Source organism: Erinaceus europaeus, chromosome 6 (genome assembly GCF_950295315.1).
Source record: "Erinaceus europaeus chromosome 6, mEriEur2.1, whole genome shotgun sequence".
Classification (NCBI taxonomy): Eukaryota; Metazoa; Chordata; class Mammalia; order Eulipotyphla; family Erinaceidae; genus Erinaceus; species Erinaceus europaeus.
The window spans coordinates 15,153,951-15,176,435 of NC_080167.1; the positions used below are offsets into that span (position 1 = coordinate 15,153,951).

At 47.4% G+C, this 22,485-nt stretch overlaps 1 protein-coding gene and 1 pseudogene across 1 annotated transcript in view; both read left to right on the forward strand.

The window, feature by feature from the left end:
* Positions 1-157: 157 nt before the first annotated feature.
* The window catches only part of ORAI1 (ORAI calcium release-activated calcium modulator 1), a 28,513-nt gene continuing 6,185 nt past the window's right edge, over positions 158-22,485 (forward strand). The window contains exon 1 of the mRNA XM_007539817.3: positions 158-684. Coding sequence (XP_007539879.1) covers positions 385-684 — 300 coding nt within the window. The 5' untranslated portion in view covers positions 158-384. The remainder of the gene's footprint in view (positions 685-22,485) is intronic.
* LOC103128885 (transcription and mRNA export factor ENY2-like) lies at positions 21,718-22,280 on the forward strand (annotated as a pseudogene).

Below are 22,485 nucleotides of genomic sequence, written 5' to 3' on the forward strand. Positions count from 1 at the left end.
TGTCGCCTGAGGAAGCGTCTCACGTGACGAGCGTAGAGGACGCCCACCTTAGCACCGGAGGGGCGTCTAGTGGGCGGGGCGTATGCAAATACGATGGGGGCGGTGTCCAATCGCTGCGCTCGCCAGGGGCCTGAGCCCTGGGTTTGGGGACGCTGGCTCGCGCGCAGGCTCGAGTAGCTAACCGCCTCGGCTTTTGCAAGAGTTGCGGAGGCTCCGCGAGCTGAGGTTGCAACCTCTTGCTCGACTTCCTCCTCGTCCCGGGCAGCCGGCTGAGTCTGGTCCGACTGTGTCCGACTGGTCAGGCGGAGGCAGAGGCGCGGCAGGGCGTGAGGGGCCGCTGCCTCGCAGGCGCCCGGGCCCGCCTGCGCCTTTGCAGCGTGCTCCATGCATCCGGAGCCCGCCCCGCCCCCGAGCAGCAACAGCCCGGAGCTTCCCCTCAGCGGCGGCAGCACCACCAGCGGCAGCCGCCGGAGCCGCCGCAGCGCGGACGGGGAGCCCCCGGGGTCGCCGCCGCCGCCGCCGCCGTCGGTCACCTACCCGGACTGGATCGGCCAGAGTTACTCAGAGGTGATGAGCCTCAACGAGCACTCGATGCAGGCGCTGTCCTGGCGCAAGCTGTACTTGAGCCGCGCCAAGCTCAAAGCCTCCAGCCGAACCTCGGCTCTGCTCTCCGGCTTCGCCATGGTGAGCCCGGGCCGCCCTGCCCTGCCCCCTCTCTTGGCTTTGGCCGCTCCGGCCCGCATTCCCGACGGGGCCCACTGGGGAGCAATCCGGGCGGGCCGGGCGGGCAGGGGGAAGCGCTGGGACAAGGCTGCCCCGAACGCGGGAGGGGCCCAGCGGTGCTGGATGATAGGAGACACCCGGAGGGGAGGGCAGGTTGGGTGTCCAGGGGTTGCGAGTCCACGACCGGGGGGCTCAAGTGGGCCAACTTGATGCAACGAGGAGGGAAAAGCGCAGCGGGCTCCCCGAAATGCAAACGTGGGGGGAAAAAAACCCAGCCCTGCTCAATTTTGTTAGGAAGGTCCGATCTCCTTGGGGAACAGGTGTCAGGAGGCGGGGAGAGGAAGGCGGCCCCCGAGAGCTGCCTCGTGTCTCCACATTCCGCCGAGGGGATTTCCCGACCCCCAGCTCTCGCACCTGGGGGTTTGACAACCACTCCCCATCCTCAGTTTTTTCTCCAGAAACTTGCCACTGAGTCACTGGCTGTGGGGGAGGAGGGTGGGACACACTGCTGTTGAATGGGCTCTTGGTTGGGGGGTGGAGTGGGAGAGTTTCCTTTCCCCGGCCCCGCTGCAGTGAAACCAGCCTGTGTGGGGTGGGGTGAGCGAGGCGGCTGCTGGGCTTGACAAGTGGCCCCGAGGATGCCCTCAGGCCTGGAATCTCGGAATCTGGGCCCAGGCCTGGCATAATGGTTCCTTATATTACTTTGGGTGACCTCAGCCTGCTTGAATGGGACTGGACCCCATTCTCTGGCTCTTGGCCCAGTGCGACCTTGGCCTCAGCAGGAAGGAGTGGCTGCATCCTCGCCTTTTCTTGGGAAGGGAGTGTCTGGGGTCCATGTGACTGGTGTTGTGGACTGATGCGTGAACTTGTTGAGCTGAGTGGAGTAGGGCACCCTGGGCCTCAGTGGGAAGGCTCCGTGGTTGAGGGTGTTGGGACCCTGCTCTGCCCCCCACTGCTTGTGACCTGGGACACATCCCTCCCTGGACCTGAGTTCCTGAATTCTGTGGTTTTAAACTTCTATGAATTTTTTTAATTGCTGGGTTTTCTGATTTTTTTTTCTTCCCGGGTTATTGCTGGAGCTCTGTGCGATGCCTGCACTACGAATCCACTGCTCCTAAAGGCTATTTTTTTTCTCCTTTGTTGCCCTTGTTTATTGTTGTTATTATTGTTGTTATTGCTGCCATTGTTGTTGGATAGGACAGAGAGATCGAGAGAGGAGGGGAAGGCAGACGGAGAGAAAAAGACACCTGCAGACCTGTTTCACCACTGTGAAGCGACCCCTCTGCACGTGGGGAGCCGGGGGCTGGAACCGGGATCTTTACACGATCCTTGTGCTTCATGCCATGTGTGCTTAACGTGCTGAGCTACCTCCCGGCCCCCTGCCCTTGCTGTTTATTGTTGTTGTGGTCATTATTATTGTTGTCATTGCTGTCATTGTTGCTGGATAGAACAGAGAGAAATAGAGAGAGGAGGGCAAGACAGAGAGAGGGAGAGAAAGATAGTCACCTGCAGACCTGCTTCATTGCTCATGAGGCCACCCCCCTGCAGGTGGATGCTGTGGGGCTCTAACTGGGATCCTTAAGGTGGTCCTTGCGCATCATGTCATGTGCACCCAACCCACTGCGCTGCCCCTGGACCCGGGTTTTCTGATTTTAAGAATTAAAATAAGGATTCCCCTGAGAGAGGAGTGGCCTTCTGGTAGTATGACTGATAGGAGGGATTTCTCTCAGTGCTAATTTCTAATGCCCATGCTAAGTCTTCACACAGTCTCTAAAGTGATTTTAGTCAACAACTCTCTGAAAGGCACAGCTAAGTGCTAGATGGGGATTTGAGGTATTTGGTTTGGTATTTATTTATTTAATTTGGTTTGGTATTTGTTTCACCAAAGCACTACTCACCTTTGCTTTATGGTGGTGCTGGGGATTAAACCTGGAACCTCAGAGCCTCAGGTACAAAAATTTTTTTGTACAACCATTATGCTGTCTCCTCAACCATGATTTTTGGTTTGGTTTTAGGATTTATTTAAATGTGAGACAAAGAGATGAAAACACTGCTCAGCTCTGGCATATGGGGGTGTTTAGGATTGAACTTGAGGTCTTGGATATGAAAGTGGTGTGCAACCATAGTACCCCAGCCCTTGGAGGGCGATTTGAGCCAGGTGTGCTGACTTGCCAGACTCAGACACTTGTGCCACTTGAGGTGTGTGCACGTCTCTACATGAGAACTGAAGCAGACTTTGTTTTTGCCTCCAGGGTTATTGCTGGGACACAAATCCACTGCTCCTGGAGGCTGTTTTTCCCATTTTGTTGCCCTTGTTGTTACCCTTGTTGTCATTATTATTGTTGTTGTTGTCATTGCTCTGTTGTTGTTGGATAGGACAGAGAGAAATCAAGACAGGAGGAAAGACAGAGAAGGGGAAAGAAAGACACCTGCAGACCTGCTTCACCGCCTGTGAAGCAACCCACCTGAAGGTGGGGAGGCAGGGGCTCGAACTGGGATCCTTCCACCGGTCCTTGCACTTTCTGCCACGTGCGCTTAACTTACTGTGCTACCGCCTGACTCCTCCGAGATGTTGCTTTTAAGCAAAGCAGCATTTTACAGTTTCTAGAAAGGGAGCACAGAGAGAAATGGAGAGAGGAGGGAAAGACAGAGAGGAGGAGAGAAAGACAGACACCTGCAGACCTGCTTCACCACTTGTGAAGTGACTCCCCTACAGGTGGGGGAGCTGGGGACTTGAACCGGGATCCTTGCGTCCGTCCTTGTGCTTTGCGTCACCTGCGCTTAACCACTGCACTACCGCCTGACTCCCCCGAGATGTGAGATGTTTCTTTTAAGCAAAGCAGCATTTTACAGTTTCTAGAAAGGGAGTGATTCTACCATTTTGTCTCTTTTAGTTAGGCTGACACTTTCATGTCCCTTCTTACTCTAGATGTGAGGATAGGATGGGTGACACTTTATCATCATCTGAATCTTTTCTCCCTCCCAGAGAAGCTGGGCCTTTAATCAAGTGTCACCTCTGTCTTCCTCATTTAAGCACAGTGCAGGGGACTGAAGAGGCAACAGTGGACCTTGGCTCACCCAGGTGCCTCTTCAGGCCCTTTATTTTGCCTGGCTGGGCTGGAGAAGGCTTCCTGTTGTCCTTGATGAAATTGCCAAAGTTCTGGCAGATGGGAAAGACTGATCTCAGGACAGCCTCCCTTCTAAGGAACCAGCCACCACAGGGCAAACTGTTTCTGAAGTAAGTCTGGAAATCTCTGGAGAGGTGGGTCTGGCACTGGGAGGGGGCTGCAGGACAGTCCCTTGTTGCAGATAGCCAGATGTGTGAGAAACCTCATGAGAGAAAGGGGTGCCACACTGCCCAGTGCCATGGAAACGAAGTGGGTTTCCTGGACAGCTTTCTATGGTCTGTGAGTCAGCACAGCCAGTTTCCTGCCCCCAGAGGGCTTCCTTCTTAGAGACCTGGGAAGTCAGGAGTAGACCTTGGCATTTGATCTCTGGGGTAGGAGAGCTGGCTCAGATACCAGACTCATCTACTACCCAGGTAAACCGAGGAAGGGTCTTGCAGGAGCCTGGAGGGGATTGAGAGACACCCCCTTGTGCTGGAAGGGCCTGGCACTTGGGACCTCAGACCTCAGTTTTTTTGTTTGTTTGGGGGGTTGTTTGTCTATATGGATGTGCATCCCCTCCTTTTCAAGCATTCGTGAGGGTTCATTACCAGGCCACATTGGGCCTGGAGGATTTTCAGGATCTACTGATGTCCACCCTAACTGGACCCTCTGTAGTCTACAGACAACACTCAACATTCCACGCTCTGAACTGCCAGGCCTGGTGAAATAGTTTACTTGGACAGTGTGCTGTTTGCTATGTGCATGACTCAGACATAAGCCCAGCCCCCACCACACTGAAGGAAGCTCCAGTGCTGTAGTCTTTTCACTCTCTTTCACTCTGCCTCCGTCTTTATCTTAGAAAAAAAAAAAAGGCAACTGGGTGGTGGTGCTCCCAGTTAAATGCACATAGTACTGTGCGATAGGACTCAGACCCCACCTGCAGCAGGGACGCTACACAAGTGGTGAAGCAGGTTTACAAGTGTCTTTCTTTTTCTTCAATAAAGACAGCTAGAAATTAAGGGGGTAGGGTGTGGTAGACAGGGAGAGAGACAGAGAGACACCTGCAGCACTGCTTTACCACTTACAAAGTTTTCCTCCTGCCGGAGGAAAAAAAAAGCTTTCCCCCTACAGGGGCTCAAACTTGGGTCCTTACACACTGTAATGTGTGTGCTCAACCAGGTGAGCCACCACCCGGCCCTGTATCTGTTTTTTTTTTTCTCTATCTCTCTCTCCCCTTCCCATCTCATTTTTTCTCTGTCCTATTGAATAGAATGGAAAAAAGGAAAAAAAGTGGCTGCCAGAACCAGTGGATTTGAAGTGCCAGCACCAAGCTCCAGTAATAAACCTGGAGGCAAAAAGGGGGAAAAATAAATAAACAAGCCAATAGGCCTAGGCCTTGGGTAAATTTAATTTTAGGGTCAGCCTCCAACAAAAGTTGCCAAGACAGGGCCCCTGGAGTTAGCACATAGGATCAGCAGGGTGCCCTCAGGAGCTCAGATTCAGATCTGTGCCTCAGTTTACTTCTCCAAGGCAGCATGTCCTGGCCTGACTCTGTGCCTTTTGGCAGGACCTGGGTACATACACGTGTCCTGGTTTGTGAGGAAGGCAGGCTGTAACGTTAGCCTAAGCAGAAGATAATTGGGAAGGCCAGACTACTGCCGTAAACAAAAGGCTTTCCACGACCTGGGATCAATTATTTTTGGATTATCTGCCTCCTCAAATTCTCTGCCCACCATCACCCTTTTGTCCCCAGGTCCCAGAGAGGGTTCAGAAGTTGATTGGAATTTCCACAAAAATGAGTTGGAGAACAGGGCTCAAATCACAAGACACGATTGAGTCTCTGTGACCTATTTGGAGTTCGGGGGGGCATAAAGATTACACAGGACATTGCCATTACTACTCAGAACTAATTACGGTGGCCCTTGTTGCTGTGGTTTATTGGCTCTTGACAATAGACTGGGCATACTGTCATACTTTTGTGCCACCTCGTTCAGCCTGGTGAGGGTAGATGTTCACTCAGGTGAATGGCAAGCCTGAGGTTACCTGGCTGGTGAGTGGCAGAGCCCTGGAACTGAAGTAGTGTCACCTCCCCTTTCCAGCCATGGGAGACAAACCTCAGCATGATAGTGGCCTCAGATAACGGTAGAGCCAAGTAGGAACAGAGAGTCTAGTGGCCAGGAGATAGCTTATCCACTAGAGTATATACCTTCCTGTGCATGAGATTCTTGGGTTTGAGCCCCAGGACCATATGGGATGGTGAAGAGGTACTATGGTCGATCTCTCTCTCTCTAAGAATTTTTTTTTAATTCCTTTATTGGGGGATTAATGTTTTACATTTAACAGTAAATACAATAGTTTGTACATGCATAACATTTCCCAGTTTTCCATATAACAATACAACCCCCACTAGGTCCTCTGTCATCCTTCTTGGATCTGTATTCTCCTCACGCACTCACCTCAGAGTCTTTTACTTTGGTGCAGTACGCCAATTCCACTTCAGGTTCTACTTGTGTTTTCTTTTCTGATCTTGTTTTTCAACTTCTGCCTGAGTGAGATCATCCCATATTCATCCTTCTGTTTCTGACTTATTTCACTTAACATGAATTTTTCAAGGTCCATCCAAGATCGGCTGAAAATGGTGAAGTCATCATTTTTTATAACTGAGTAGTATTCCATTGTGTATACAGACCACAAGTTGCTCAGCCACTCATCTGCTGTTGGACACCTGGGTTGCTTCCAGGTTTTGGCTATTACAAATTGTGCTGCCAAGAACATATGTGTACACAGATCTTTTTGGATGGGTGTGTTGGGTTCCTTCTCTCTCCAAGAATATATTTATTCATGAAGAAGATAGATGGAAGAAAAGAACCAGGGGCTGGGCGGTTGCACATCTGGTTAAGTGCACATAGTACAAAGCACAAGAACCCAAGTAAGGATCCTGGTTTGAGCCCCTGCTCCCCACCTTCAGGGGGAAAGCTTTAAGAGCAGTGAAGCATGTCTGCAGGCGTGTGTCATTCTGTCTCATTCTCTATCTCCCCTCCCCTCTCAATTTCTCTGTACTATCTAATAAAATGGGAAAAAATATCCTCCAGGAGCAGTGGATTCATAGTGCAGGCACTTCTTCTTCTAGCGTTTGCCCTTCTTCCGTAGACAGTCAACAGGGTCAGGTTGAAAGCTGTCAGGAGCTGCTTGTTGCTGGCTTTGAAAGTGACTGGGATCCATGTGGATTCAGTCAGCTACGAAGGATCGTCAGTTTCCCCAATGAATGGGTACTCACAGGATGCACCACGAGAAGGTCGATCCAATGCACTGAGCCCCAGTAATAACCCTGGAGGCAAGAATAAATAAAAAAAATAATAGAAAGAACCAGACATCACTCTGGTACATGTGCTGCTGGGGGTTGAACTTTGGACCTTATGCTTAAAAGTCCAATTCCTTATCCACTGCACCACCTCCTGGGCCTTGTTGTTGTTTTTTTTTGTGTGTGTGTGGTTTTTTTTTTTTTTTTTCACTTCTTTTTTTTAAGTTTTTTAAAATTTATTTATTTTCCCTTTTTGTTGCCCTTTTTTTTGTTGTTCTTGTTATTGTTGTTATTATTGATGTCATCATTGTTAGATAGGACAGAGAGAAATGGAGAGAGGAGTGGAAGACAGAGAGGGGGAGAGAAAGATAGACACCTGCAGACCTGCTTCACCGCCTCTGAAGTGACTCCCCTGCAGGTGGGGAGCTAGGGGCTCGAACCGGGATCCTTAACACTGGTTATTGCGTCATCTGCGCTTAACCCACTGCGCTATTGCCTGACTCCCATTTCTCTCTTTTTTAAAGTTTTGTTCACACATGAGAGAGAGAAGCCAGATCACTGCTCTGGTATATGTGGTTCCTAGGATGAAACCAAGAACATGAAACATATAAGCCTGCTGTCCTAATAGTTGAACTATTTCCCTAGCCACTCTCTTCCTCTCAAAAGAGTAAAGAATAGGGATCAAGCTGGGGAAGACAGCATATTCGTTATGCAAAAGACTTTCTTGTCTGAGGCTCTGAGATCCCAGGTTCAATCCACAGCACCACCATAAGCCAGAGCTGAGCAGTGCTCTGGTGTTTCTCTGTATCTCTTCCATTAATATAAGCACGTATATATATGTGTGTGTGTGTGTGTGTATATATTTATATCTGGGAGATGGTGCAGTGGATAAAGCATTGGACTCTCAAGCAGGAGGTACTGAGTTCAATCCTTGGCAGCATATGTACCAGAGAGTGATGCCTGGTTCTTTCCTCCTGTCTTTGTCATTAATAAATAAATAAAATCTTTAATATATATGTATATGTGTATTTATATAATGGGGTCCAAGGGACCCAGGAGGTGGCACAGTGAATCAGGTGCTATACTTGAAAGCATGGGGTCCTTGCTTAGTTCCCTTGGCTTCCTGTGTATCAACGTGAAACCCTGGTTCTCTCATTTCTCTCTCTCTCTCTCTTTGAGAATAAATTGTATGTGTGTTTAAGAATGGGGCTAGGAGGTAGCTGGTAGAACACATACATTACCGAACACAGTGAATGAAGAACTAGGTTTGAGCCCCCAGCTAACACATGGAAGCACCAGGCACAGGGGTTCGGTACTGTAGCATCTCTCTTATTCCTCCCTCTCTAGGAAAAAGAAAGCAAAAACGTTGGTCAGGGACAAAAAAAAAAGAAAAAGAAAGTAAGTTGGTCTTTGGAGACCCCTCAGCAATTTAGAGCATGAACCCCCTGGCCACTATGTGGGAACATTATGCAAAGAGGAAACTTCACAAGTAGTGGAGCATGCTGGTGGTATCTCTTTGTCTCTCATCCTCTGTGTGAAAAAAGAACAGAGATTCTGGAGCCAAACAATTTGGGTTCAAATCCCATTTCTACTGTTTACAAGCGTAAGGCCCTGGGTAAGCCCTTAGAGGCTCAGAGCTTCATCTGTAAAAGGGAGCTGACCATAATACCAACCTCATGAATTGGCACGAAGACTCCTTTAATAAGTTGCTTTTTTTTTCTGCCTCCAGGGTTATCGATGTGGCTCAGTGCCTGCACCACAAATCCACTGTCCCTGGAGTCATTTTTGTTTTTCCATTGTTGCTGTTGCTGCTATTGTTGTTGGATAGGACAGAGAAAAATTGAGAGAGAAGGGGAAGGTAGAGGAGGGGAGAGGAAGACACCTGCAAACCTGCTTCACTGCTTGTGAAGCGACCCCCTCCCAGTTAGAGCTAGGGTCTCTAACTGGGATCTTTGCACGGTCCTTGCGCTTAGTACTATGTGCACTTAACCCAGTACACTACCTCCTGGACCCTTATTGAGTATGTTTTTAGAAAACACCTGGGGGGGGGGGGCCACCGAGCCACAGCGATAACCCTGGAGGCAAAAAACATTAATTAAAAAAAAGAAAGAGGGGAGTCAGGCGGTAGCGCAGCGGGTTAAGCGCAAGTGGCACAAAACACAAGGACTGGTGTAAGGATCCTGGTTCGAGCCCCCAGCTCCCCACCTGCAGGTTCACCGGCCATGAAGCAGATCTGCAGGTGTCTGTCTTTCTGTCCCCCTCTCTCTCTTCCCCTCCTCTCTCCATTTCTCTCTGTCCTATCCAACAATGATGACATCAGTAACAACAATAATAATTACAACAATAAAACAACAAGGGCAACAAAAGGAAATAAATAAATACTTAAAAAAGAAAGAGAGAAAACACTAGGCCCAGGTATCTATGAACTGCCTGTTGAGACCACTTTCGAAGAGCTAACTGGTTAAGAAGAATGTGGCGGGTAGTGGAGTTAGAGCTTGGGAAGAGTCCTCTGCTCAGACAAATTACTAAGGAAAAAAAGTTGAAAGGTAAGAAACTAAAAGGGTCTTGGAGAATGGCAAAGGGATTGTGGGGGGATGGGTGGTAGCACAGTGGAAAGCACATATGGCGCAAAACCCAAGGGCTGGCCTAAGGATCCTGGTTCGAGCCCCCAGCTCCCGACCTGCAGGGGGGTCACTTCACAAGCGGTGAAGCAGGTCTGCAGGTGTCTATCTTTCTCTCCTCTCTGTCTTCCCCTGCTCTCTTGATTTCTCTCTGTCCTATCCAACAACAGTTATAACAGTAACAATAATGACTACAACAAGGACAGCAAAATGGGGAAAATGGCCTCCAGGAACAGTGGATTCATAGTGCAGGCACCAAGCCCCAGTGATAACCCTGGAGGCAAAAAAAAAAGGGGGGGGATTGTGTGACTGGGTCTGAGGGTGTGTAGGGTGTAGTTGAGAAGGATGACTCTAATCAGACAAGATGGTGGAGGGCTTTGACTTTGACAAAATTCAAGTTTTTGTGTTGGTACTAGGGAGCCATTGAAGGTTTTGGAGCAGATGAGTTTGCAGGATGAATTGAAGTGGCCCCCTGCAGGTGGGGAGCCGGGGCTCAAACCGGGATCCTTAGGCAGGTCCCTGCGCTTTGTGCTATGTGCGCTTAGCCAGCTGTGCTACTGCCCAGCCCCCTGAAGTTCATTTTTTACTTTTTATTTTTATTGTTTTTTTAAATTAATTTTATTTATTTTCCCTTTTGTTGCCCTCGTTATTTTTTATTGTTGTAGTTATTGTTGTTATTGATGTCATCATTGTTAGATGGGACAGCGAGAAATGGAGAGAGGAGGGGAAGACAGAGAGGGGGAGAGAAAGATAGACACCTGCAGACCTGCTTCACCGCCTGTGAAGCGACCCCTCTGCAGGTGAGGAGCCGGGGACTCGAACTGGGATCCTTATGCTGGTACTGGGATCCTTATGCTGGTCCTTGCCCTTTGTGCCTCGTGTGCTTAACCCACTGCTCTAACACCCAACTCCCCTTTTATTGTTGTTTTTTTTTTTTGATAGACGAAGAATTTAAAAAGGGGGGGGGGAGAGAGAGAGAGGAGCAGAGAGTCACCTGCAGCCCTGCTTCACCACTCCTGAATCTTTCCTCTCTCAGGTGATGAACAGGGGCTTAAGCCTATGTCCTGTGCACTGGACTGTGTGTGCTCACCCAGGTGTCCCACTGCTTGGCCCCTTGGAGTTCATAGACGTTAAGAGCACCCTGTTAGTAGAATTCAAGCCTTTGTTTGTTTTCACTTGGAGTCTTTTCCACTCAAGCCCCTCACTTTTGCCACCCTTCCATTGGCTGACGGTATATCAGTGGACTTTTGCTAAATGCCCCATAGAGAGGGTGCTCCCTGGCTAGTAAGGAGCCTTTTTGTAGAACCTCACAGAGCCCTGTGACATTTCTGGAATTTTCAGCTGGGAGCCCTGTTGAGCTCTGCTGCTTGCTAGGCTGGGGCCATGTGATGGAGAACCAGAGAACCTCTGAGGTTAAGTCAGGTTTCCCAAGGCGACACTATGGTAATCTTAGAGGGGGGTCGGTGTCCTTGGAGAAACGAAGGCTGAGTTGAAACAAAAAGTAGTCATTTTATCTCAGATGGGACTTCTGGAAGGCTCTTAATCTGTCACAAACTGTTAGGACCAGGGGGACTCTGCTTGAAAGGACACTCTGATGGAAATATGACTTGATAACCTTTTATTTATTTTGATTATTCTTTTTTTAATATTTATTCCCTTTTGTTGCCCTTGTTATTTTATTGTTGTAGTTGTTATTGTTGTTATTGATGTCATTGTTGTTGGATAGGACAGAGAGAAATGGAGAGAGGAGGGGAACACAGACAGGGGGAGAGAAAGATAGACACCTGCAGTCCTGCTTCACAAGCAAGCAACTCCCCTGCAGGTGGGGAGCCGGGGGCTCAAACCAAGATCCTTAGACTGGTCCTTGTGCTTAGTGCCACCTGCGCTTAACCCACTGTGCTACCGCCCGACTCCCTTGATTATTTATTCTTTAACTTTATTTTTATCTCTTAGGACTGAGAGAAATTTAGAGGGAAGAGAAAGATAGGGAGGGAGGGAGACAGATACCTGCAGACCTGCTTCACCACTCGAAAGGCCTCCCTGCAAGTGGCAACTGGAGCTTGAACCCAGGTCCTTGTGCACTGTAATGTGTGCACTTAATCAGGTGCACCACCACCCGGTCCCTAGATTATTTATTTGTTATTGAGAGAGATAGATGGGGAGAGAGAGATAGAACGAGAACCATAGTGTCACAATAGCACATGTACTGCTGGCATTGAACTTGGGACCTCATAATTGAGGGTTCAGTCTTTACCCACTGTGCAACTTCTCAAACTGCTATAGCCCCCCCCCCTTTTAAAATCTCCCCCAAATCTATTTATCTGATTAAGTAGAGGGGGTGGGGAGAGACTAGAGTGCCACTCTACTATATAGTGTCAGGGATCAGTTCTGTAAAGTATGTGTTCTACCCACTGAGTCATCTCCCCCTGCCACAAACACCTCTCCCTCTCTCTCCCTCCCCCTTTAAAATTTTTGTTTTATTTTACTTTATTTATTATTATAATTTTAAATATTTATTTGTTTTCCCTTTTGTTGTCCTTGTTTTTTTATCATTATTATTGCTGTTATTGATGTCGTTGTTGTTAGATAGGACAGAGAAATGGAGAGAGGAGGGGAAGACAGAGAGGGGGAGAGAAAGACAGACACCTGCAGACCTGCTTCACCGCCTGTGAAGCGACTCTCCTGCAGGTGGGGAGAGCCAGGGGCTCAAACTGGGATCCTTCCGCCAGTCCTTGTGCCTTGTGCCACCTGCGCTTAACCCATTGTGCTACCGCCTGGCTCAATATTATTATTTTACTAGAACACTAATCAACTCTGGCTTTTGGTGGTATGGAGGATCGAACCTGGGGCTTTGGAGCCTCAGGCATTAAGAGTCTTTTTGCATAAACATTATGCGATCTACCCCTGACCTCTTGGAAAATTTAATTTTACTTATTTATTTAATCCTATTATTGGGGGCTTGGTGGTTTACAATACAGGTATTGACACATTGGTATAGTTTCTCATCTCCCTGTGATAAGTGTCTGCAGAACAACTCTCCCCCCATCTTAGGTCCATTTCCACCATCATGCACCAGGATCCCAGTACCCTTTCCATTCCCCCTTCCTCTTCTTCCCCAGAGTCCTTTACTTTGTTAAATCTTTTCCTCTGTTTTTTAAAAAATTATTTATCGGGAGTTGGGTGGTAGCTCAGTGGATTAAGCGCACGTAGTGTGAGGCATAAGGATCCCGGTTCGAGCCCCCAGCTCCCTACCTGCAGGGGGAGTCGCTTCACAAGCAGTGAAGCAGGTCTGCAGATGTCTGTCTTTCTCTTCCCCTCTCTGCCTTCCCCCTTCTCTCTCCATTTCTCTCTGTCCTATCCAACAACAATAAAACAACAAAGGCAACAAAAAGGAATAAATAAATGTAAAAAAAAAAAAAAAGAAGAAGAAGAAAGAAAGAAAGAATACTGCTTATGGTGGTGCTGGGGATTGACTCTGGGATTTGAGATTGAATCTGGGACCTCAGGTCCTCAGACGTGAAAATCTTCTGCGTAACTACTATGCTATCTTCTCAGCACCCTCACTTGATGTTTTTAAGATTTGTTTTAGTTTATTTACTTCATCATAGACCAGAGCATCATCTGGCTCTTGTGATATAGGGATTACAGGCCTGTGCTCTGCACACTGCACCATCTCCTGGGCTGCATGCTACCAGCTCTTGTTGGGAGTGTTAGTCTTACCCAGGAAGTCATTGGCTTTTGTAAAATTGTATGGCTGGGAGATAGCTCAACTAGTAGGGTGTGCACTTCACCTGCATAAGGACAGGTTGAGCCCTGGCACCATGTATGATGGAGCACTGTTGTGGTGTCTCTCCCTCTCTTTTTTTTAATTCTTTTAAAATTATCTTTATTTACTTATTGGATAGAGACAGCCAGAAGTTGAAAGGATGGGGGAGACAGAGAGGGAAAGAGACAGACACCTGCAGCCCTGTTTTACCACTTGCAAAGCTTTCCCCCTGCAGGTGGGGACCAGGGGCTCAAACCCAGGACATAGAGCATTGCAGCATGTGGCTCAAGCAGGTGTGCCACTACCTGTCCCCTGTGTCTCTCCCTCTGTCTCTCTCTCTCTTTTTAATTTTTTGCCTCCAGGGTTATCACTGGGGCTCAGTGCCTGCACCATGAATCCACTGCTCCTGGAGGCCATCTTTTCCATTTTGTTGCCTTTGTTGTTATTGTTAATTACTGTTGTTGGATAGTACAGAGAGGATGAGAAGACAGAGAGGGAGAGAGAAAGATAGACACCTGCAGACCTGCTTATCCCCCTGCAGGTGGAGAGCCAGGGGTTCGAATCAGGATCCTTATGCTGGTCCCTGTCCTTAACCCACTGTGCTACCACCCAACACCCCCCCGCCCACAGTCTCTCTATCTGAAACAAAAAGAAGAAAAAAAGTCAATTCAGGAGGAGTGGAATTACAAATTTGAAATACTGATAAGCTGAGCTAAATACTGTAAATGAATCATTTAGAAGTTAGAAATTTTAGGGAGTCGGGCTGTAGCGCAGCGGGTTAAGCGCAGGTGGCGCAAAGCACAAGGACCGGCATAAGGATCCCGGTTCGAACCCCGGCTCCCCACCTGCAAGGGAGTCGCTTCACAGGCGGTGAAGCAGGTCTGCAGGTGTCTATCTTTCTCTCCTCCTCTCTGTCTTCCTCTCCTCTCTCCATTTCTCTCTGTCCTATCCAACAACGACAACAACAATAATAACTACAACAATAAAACAACAAGGGCAACAAAAGGGAATAAATAAATAAAATAAATATTAAAAAAAAAAAAAGAAGTTAGAGATTTTGTTCTCCAGAGTTCTGATGGATCACCTAGGGTTGGTCACCTGAACACTTACGGAGACTCAGGGCTGCAGTAGTAGAAGGTGAGGTTATCCCTTTGCTCCTTCCGTTACTGCCTTCCTGGAGAAGCAGAGAGAACTAGAGTGGAGTGCAGGAAACAAGCCATAGAACTACTTACTGGGGCTTGGGCGGTAGCGCAACAGGTTAAGTGCAGTTGGCACAAAGCGTAAGGATCCCAGTTCTAACCTCTGGCTCCCCATCTGCAGGGGGTCGCTTCACAGGCGGTGAAGCAGGTCTGCAGGTGTCTTATCTTTCTCTCCCCCTCTATGTTTTCCCCTCCTCTCTCCATTTCTCTCTGTCCTATCCAACAATGACGGCATCAGTAAAAACAATAATAGTAACAACAACAGTAAAAAAACCAAGGGCAACAAAAGGGGAAAAAAAAAAGCCTTCAGGGAATCCGGCGGTAAAGCAGTGGGTTAAGTACACGTTGCGCCAAGCGCAAGGACCAGTGTAAAGATCCTGGTTCAAGCCCCCGGCTCCCCACCTGCAGGGGAGTCACTTCACAGGTGGTGAGGCAGGTCTCTGGGTATCTGTCTTTCTCTCCCCCTCTCTGTCTTCCACTCCTCTCTCCATTTCTCTCTGTCTTAGCCAACAACGATGACATCAATAACAACAATAAAACAACAAGGGCAACAAAAGGGAATAAATAAATAAATATTTTTTTTAAAAAAAGCCTCCAGGAGCAGTGAATTCATGGTGCAGGCACTTAGCACCAGCAGTAACCCTGGAGGAAAGAAACCAAACAAACAAGGGCAACAAAAGGGAATATATAATTTTAAAAAAAGAGCTACTTACTAAGTGAGGGAATGGAGGAGAACATTGATGATGAGACAGGGGTCACAGCCAGCAAATCTGTGCCAGCCTCAGTATTTAGTGCCTGGCATCTCCCAGGGCACTGACTGTCTTACTTCCTGCTTTCTCTAGCAGAACCCCACGATCCTGCTGACATGGAACATGTTCCTAATAATTTTTTTCCATGAAAGAATGAATAGACATTGTCCTCACTTGAGAGGTGATGGAACGGGAACAGGGCAACTTGGAAGGTAAAACTGGGAGAAGTCAGAATTAGCCAAAGAAATAGAAATTCTAGGTCTGTTCCCCCCACCCGTGTACATGTGCAGGTGTACACACCAAGCACTGCTCAGCTCTGACTTACAGTGGTACAGAGGAGTGAACCTGGAACTAAGGAGCTCAGGCATGAGAGTCTCTTTGCATAACCATTATGCTATCTACTCCTGCCTTGTGTGATTTTATTTTATTATTTATATGTTTTATGTGCGTGAGAGGGAGAGACCAGAGCACTATTCTCGTGGTGCTGGGGATTGAACCTGGAACCTCAGAGCTCAGACCTGAGAGTCTTTTGGATAACCATTATGTTGTTTCCCAGGCATATTTATTGTTTTGTTGTATTTTATTTTATTTTATTTTTATTTTAAAGAGAGAGAGAGAGACCTGAGACCAGAGCACAGCTCATCTCTGGCTTATGATAGTGTAGAAGATTGAACTGGGGCTTCCAAAGTCTCAGGCATAACACTCTTTTGTATAACCATTATGCTCTCTCCTCCTGACCAATCGGCATTTTTTAACAAAGCAAGAATGGAATGAAGTAGAAGCACTGTATGTGGCAAGACTAGACTGCGTTACTGTGCTTTAAAGACCAGTATTGTTTGGCAGAACTTTTGTTTCTGTTATACATGTGTATGTGTCTATTTATAGAAACGTGGAGTACTGGGCTGTAGTGGTCAAGAATTTGTAAAACACTGTATGAAGGCTCGGTCCATTCCTAAGGGACAGTTTGCTTTGGAGATGGTGTTGCCAGGTTTGGACCACCCTGGTGTTCCGAACTACAGTCCTCCCCCTCCATCCCCCTCTTTCTCAGCAGTGACCCAGCGAAAGCCAGACTGGAGAGAGCTATGTCCCAGCTGTGAGGACTGTTGGCCTCAAATTGGCCTGGCCTTCCAGACGCCAGGTGGCTGGAGTTTCAAGAACCCAGCAGGAATGAGGAGAGGCTGGCATCTGGGCGTGGAGGGCAAGCCCCTAGTCAGGCCCTGCCCTTCCTAGGATCACAGTGTCCTCTTATAGCTTCAGGCTTAAAAATTAGTCTCCTAATTTTTGGGGTTTGGGGTCTGGGAGTTGCTATCTGTGGCCCTTCTCTCTAGGCCCTTGTGGCCAGGTTCAGGCATGCCCTCAGCTGACTGGGAGCTGTTTGTTTTGGGTTAACAGGCCTGGAGCTCCAGCTATATTTACCCTATGAGTCTGCCTGCAATCTGAGCTGATTTGATCTCTTTGCCATTCAGCCAGGGACCCCAGCGTGTCTCCTGCTAGATACTGCCTGGCCTCCCTGAATCCACTTCTCCTTACCTCTAGGGAGATTTCCCAAGTGGGAAGCATTCTGGAAGAATTTCTTTATTTTTTATTTCCAAGAACGTGTCCCCTGCACATATCCCCTCGCCCCCAATGATTTGTGCTGATTCTTCTCAATAATTCCTTCACACAGCACCACACAGCTGGGTGTCTGGTGTAGGAATGTACAGCCAGCCAGTCGGCATGGGCAAACTTCCAGGAATAGCAGGGTCCAGTAACGGTGATGGGCTTTCTTCCGGGGCCCCTTCCTCTTCGTTGGACGACCTGCCCCAGCCCCAGACCTCAGGAGAGCTGACCAGGTATTGGTGCCCTGGAGCCCTTGAAAATGACAGATACCACAGCTAGGTGACCATTTGACCAGATGTGGTTTGGGGCACTCCGTGTACTGGCTTTGGAGCTGGAGTAGCGGCAGCCCAGAGTAAGGGTACAGCCCCTCCCTCAGTCACCTCCAAAGAGCAGAACAGTGACTCAGGACGTTAGCTTTCTCCTGGAGCTGAGGCTGTCTGGAGGCTAATTCTCTTCCGTGTCAAGCCTCATGTTTTCCTTGTAACTAAGACTTACTTAAACACCTGCTGGAGACTGGCCTTGAGTTAAATGCTCACATGCTCTAATCTCTTTTCTGACTGTCTTGTTACATTCGGGCTGCTAACAGAATACTACAGGCTGGGCGATTTATGAACAGCAGGTATGTGTTTCGAACCATTCCTAAGGCTACAGGTTAGAGGCTTGGGCCCACTTGGTATCAGAGGCTACTTACTTGTTTTCTGATTCATAAAAGCTATCTTCTTACTGTGTCCTGAAACAGACTCTTTTCTGAGGGTTCTAATCCTGACATGAGGGCCCCACTCTAGTGACTTCATCACCTCTCAAAGACCCTACCTCCTGACACCTTCACATTGGGGCTCAGGTGTCAGGGTGCTAATGGAGGAGGCACAAACACAGAAACCTTAGTCTATGGCAGCTACTTGAGGGAATGCCCCAGAAGCCCCTTTGCACAAGAGCTTTATTTTGGGGGCGGGGCTCTGATGCTTCATACCTGTGCAATTCCACTGACCTAGCAGATACTTTTTTTGTTCCTTTTAATTTCAGAGAGGGACAGAGAGAGCAAGAGAAGGAGAACACACACAGCACTACTCCATCATTCATGATGCTTATCATGTTGTACATTATAAAGTGGTGTGTGTGGGTGTGGGTGTGTGTAAGTAAACCAGAGCATTGCTTAGCTCTGGCATGTGGGGGGGGGGGGAAGGGACAGGGATTGAACCTGGGACCTCAGAGCCTTAGGCATGAGAATCTTTTTGCAAAACCCATATGCTACTCACTCAGTCTAAGCCCTCTGCATATGGACTTTAGAGCCAAGTAGACTCACTCCCTCTTGGACAAGTGACCTCACTTCTCTGATCCTATGTTTTCTCATTTAATAATAACAACAATGTTGTGGCATAATGGGGTTAAGTGTTAGAGCCTCAAGCATGAGAGCCTGGTTCAATTCCTGGCACCCCATGTGCTGAAGTGATGTTCTGGTCTATTTTTCTGTTTTCATCCCTTTCTATTATAAATAAATAAGTTACATATATCTAGATAGATATGTCACACACACACATAAGTACATATGTCAGGTCTTACTCTCAGGGCTTCATAGTCATCACCTCATTGGATCCTTGTAATAACTTAGATAAAGAATACATCCCTACTTTATAACAGTGGAAACTGTCACAGAAAGGTTGAAGTGCTGGCCAAGGTCATCAGCTTCGAAGGTGGCGTTGCTAAGTCACTTTATACAGGTAGGGAAATTGATTAAGAACACTACCTGTGTAACACACACACACACCCCTGCTTTCCAACCCACAGTACCCATTTCAGTTTCCAGTGAGTGAATTAATAGCCAGTGGACCAAGGCTGCCAAGCACTGGCCTCTCATGCTTGTCCCTTCTCTGGTTTCAAGTTCCGGGGCAGGAGGCCAAAACAGGAAGAGCAAGTGTGGGAGGTGGGAAGGAGGCACAGGGCACAGAAGGGCACTCCGCTTTGCCAGTGTGACCAGGCCTGGGGACAGAGACCAGGGATCCTCAGAATATGTCCCTTCAGACTAGGAGTATGGACTGACCAGTCAACGCCCATGTTCAGCGGGGAAGCAATTACAGAAGCCAGACCTTCCACCTTCTGCAACCCACAATGACCTTGGGTCCATACTCCCAGAGGGATAAAGAATGGGAAAGCTATTAGGGGAGGGGATGGGATATAGAGATCTGGTGGTGGGAATTGTGTGGAGTTGTACCCCTCCTACCCTACAGTCTTGTTAATGTCTCCCTTTTTAATAAATAATAAAAAAAGAATATGTCCCTTCACTTTCCCTGCCCCATGGCTTGTCCTAGTGCCCCATGTCTCCTACCCAAATGTACTGAGTTCTCAGGCTTGGCATTAAGCCACCAAGGATCTTTAAAGTGGTCAGAGCCTTAATGGCACTGCCCCAGATTTAGATCAGCAAAATCCTGGACTGAGGCATTCATAAGGTCATCAGCTGTGGAGATTTCTTAGGCAAAAGTCCGTGGATCCTGTGCAATTGCCAGAAAGACTCTAGAAATAGAGATCTGGATGTTCTATTGAGAATGTCTGTTTTCACCTTATCTCAGGGATGCTGGACCCCAAAATCAACTTTATAAACTATACACCTGAATTTTACCATCCCACTTCTACAGATTGGGAGACTTGAATTTTGCCACCCCATTTTTACAGAGAAAGGGAGAAGTGTCTGGATCAAGTTCATACAGGGAGGCAGGGAAGAGTGGTTTTGAAGACAGAACCCAGGCTTGAGAACTTGGCCCTGGTATTCTTTGAGCCCAAATGCTTCCCTGCAGCAAGAGGGTAAGGGGCCCCGAAGATTCCATGTCGAGATAGTGGCATTGGTGTTTCTAAGTATAATAATAAAGCTCACTTTCAAGGGTCTGGGAGGTGTTGCACCTGGCAGAATAGATAAAACCTTGGACTTTCAAGCACGAGGTCCTAAGTTCAATTCCCAGCACCACACGTGCCAGAGTGATACTCTTGGTTCTCTCTCTCCTCTCATTGACAAATCTTTAAAGGAAATTCTTATCTTTATATATTGGATACAGCCAGAAATCAAGAGGGAAGGGAGAGGAAGAAAGACAGACACCTGCAACACTGCTTCACCACTCACAAAGGTTTACCCCTGCGGTTGAGGACCAAGGGCTTGAACTCAGGTCCTTGCACATTGTAATGTGTGTTCAACTAGGTGTGCCACCACCCAGCCCCACAAATAAATTCTTTAAAAATAAATAAAGCGTGGTCTGGGAGGTGGTGCAGTGGCTAAGGCACTCGACTTCTCAAGCATGAGGCCCCGAGTTTGATCCCCGGCAGCACATGTACCAGAGTGATGGCTGGTTCTTTCTCTCCTATCTTTCTCATGAATAAATAAATACATTATTTTAAAAAATAAATAAATAAAGTGAGAATCAGGCGGTAAAGCAACGGGTTAAGCGCATGTGGCGCAAGGACCAGAGTAAGGATCCTGGTTCAGTCCCCAGCTCCCCACCTGCAGGGGAAGCAAGTCTGCAGGTGTCTTATCTTTCTCTCCCCCTCTCTGTCTTCCCCTCCTCTCTCCATTTCTCTCTGTCCTATCTAACAATGATGATATCATCAACAACAATAATAACTACAACAACAATGAAAACAAGGGTAACAAAGGGGAAAATAAATAAACAACAATTTAAAAAAATTAATAAAGCTCATTTTATTCAGTCTCCTTTCTGCCAAGTACTAGGAGAGACAACACAGCACTGGAGCTTCCCCCATGACATGACACTCCCGTGTTGTGCCTGGGCTCAAACCTGTGCCGTACACATGGCAGAGTATGTGCACTACCCATCAGTTAGCTCTTTGACTTACATGTGTTTGTTTGATAATTGCCACCAGGGTGGGGCTCAGTGCTGACACTTTGAATCCATCACTCCCAGCAGCTCTTTTTCCCCCCATTTTATTTGATAGGACACACAGTTTAGGACCAAGGGCTTAAACCCAGGTCCATGGTGATGTGTGTGCTCTGTTGTTACGCCACCGCTTGACCCCTTAAATATATTTTTGAAGATTTTAAAAAAAATTATCTTTAGTTATTGGATAAAAACAGCCAGAAATCAAGAGGGAAAGGGGTGATAGGGAGAGAGAGAGAGACACACACCTGCAACAGTGCTTCACCAATTGTGAAGCTTTCTCTCTGCAGGTAGGGACTGACTGGGGGGCGCAACCCTGGGTCTGTACACATTACAACATAGATCCTCAACCAGGTGTGCCACTACTGGCCCCAAGATTTATTGCTTTTTAAAAAAATATATTTAAAGTTTTAAAATATATTTATTTATTTTTCCTTTTGTTGTCTTTGTTTTTATTGTTGTTGCAGTTATTGTTGTTGTCATTGTTAGATAGGACAGAGAGAAATGGAGAGAGATGGGGAAGACAGAGGGAGAGAGAAAGACAGACACCTGCAGACCTGCTTCACCACTTGTGAAGCGACTCCCCTGCAGGTGGGGAGCCGGGGGCTGGAACCGGGATCATTACGCTGGTCCTTGCGCTTTGCACCACCTGCCTGCTGTGCTACTGCCCAACCCCCCCACCCCGCAAGATTTCTTTCTTTGTTAACAGAAGGAGAGAGAACCTGAGCATCACTCTGTTGCATGTGATACCAAGGATAGAACTCAGGACCTCTGAAAATGCGGGTTCTAGCTTTCTGTGTGCTTAGGTGCCTGAGCTACTGAGGGTCTAAGTCTGGAGGCAGCCAAAGAGTGTGGTTAGCAAGATGAACAAAGATGCACAGATGAGAGCATCGATTAATCAAAGTTGATAGAAACTGGAGAAAGAGAACACCTTAAAGAGTTGCTGAGAGCTAAATTAATTGAATGTGGCTGGAAGGATCACTTGAAGGCACACTGTAAAGAGGTAGTTAAAGAAAAAAGACTAGAACACGCTACTGTTGATGACTTGGTGGTGGAAATCACACCAAAAGGCAGAGCCCTGGCACCTGACTTTGTAAAGAAGGAGCTTCTACAAAGAATAAGAACATTCCTTGCTCAGCATGCCAGCCTTTAATATGAATTAGATTGTGTTGTTTTATGGTTTTGTTTCTGAAAGTAAAACTTGCCATAAATTAGAAATCAGTTTTCCAAAATAAAATCCTTTTTTGTATAATGGTATACAGTTTTCAGTAATGATGTATACATTGTATTGATTTTTCCCCTAAATGTGTTATTTTAATAAATATCTCATGAATGAGTTTGAAGTTAAAAAAAAAAAAAAAAAAAGAAACCAGGACCTCTTCACAAGCGATAAAGCAGGTCTGCAGATGTCTGTCTTTCTCTTTATTTCTTCCCCTCCTGTCTCCATTTTTCTCTGTCCTGTCTAACAATGATGACATAAATAACAACAACAATAGTAATAACGACAACAACAATAAAACAAGAAGGGCAACAAAAGGGGAG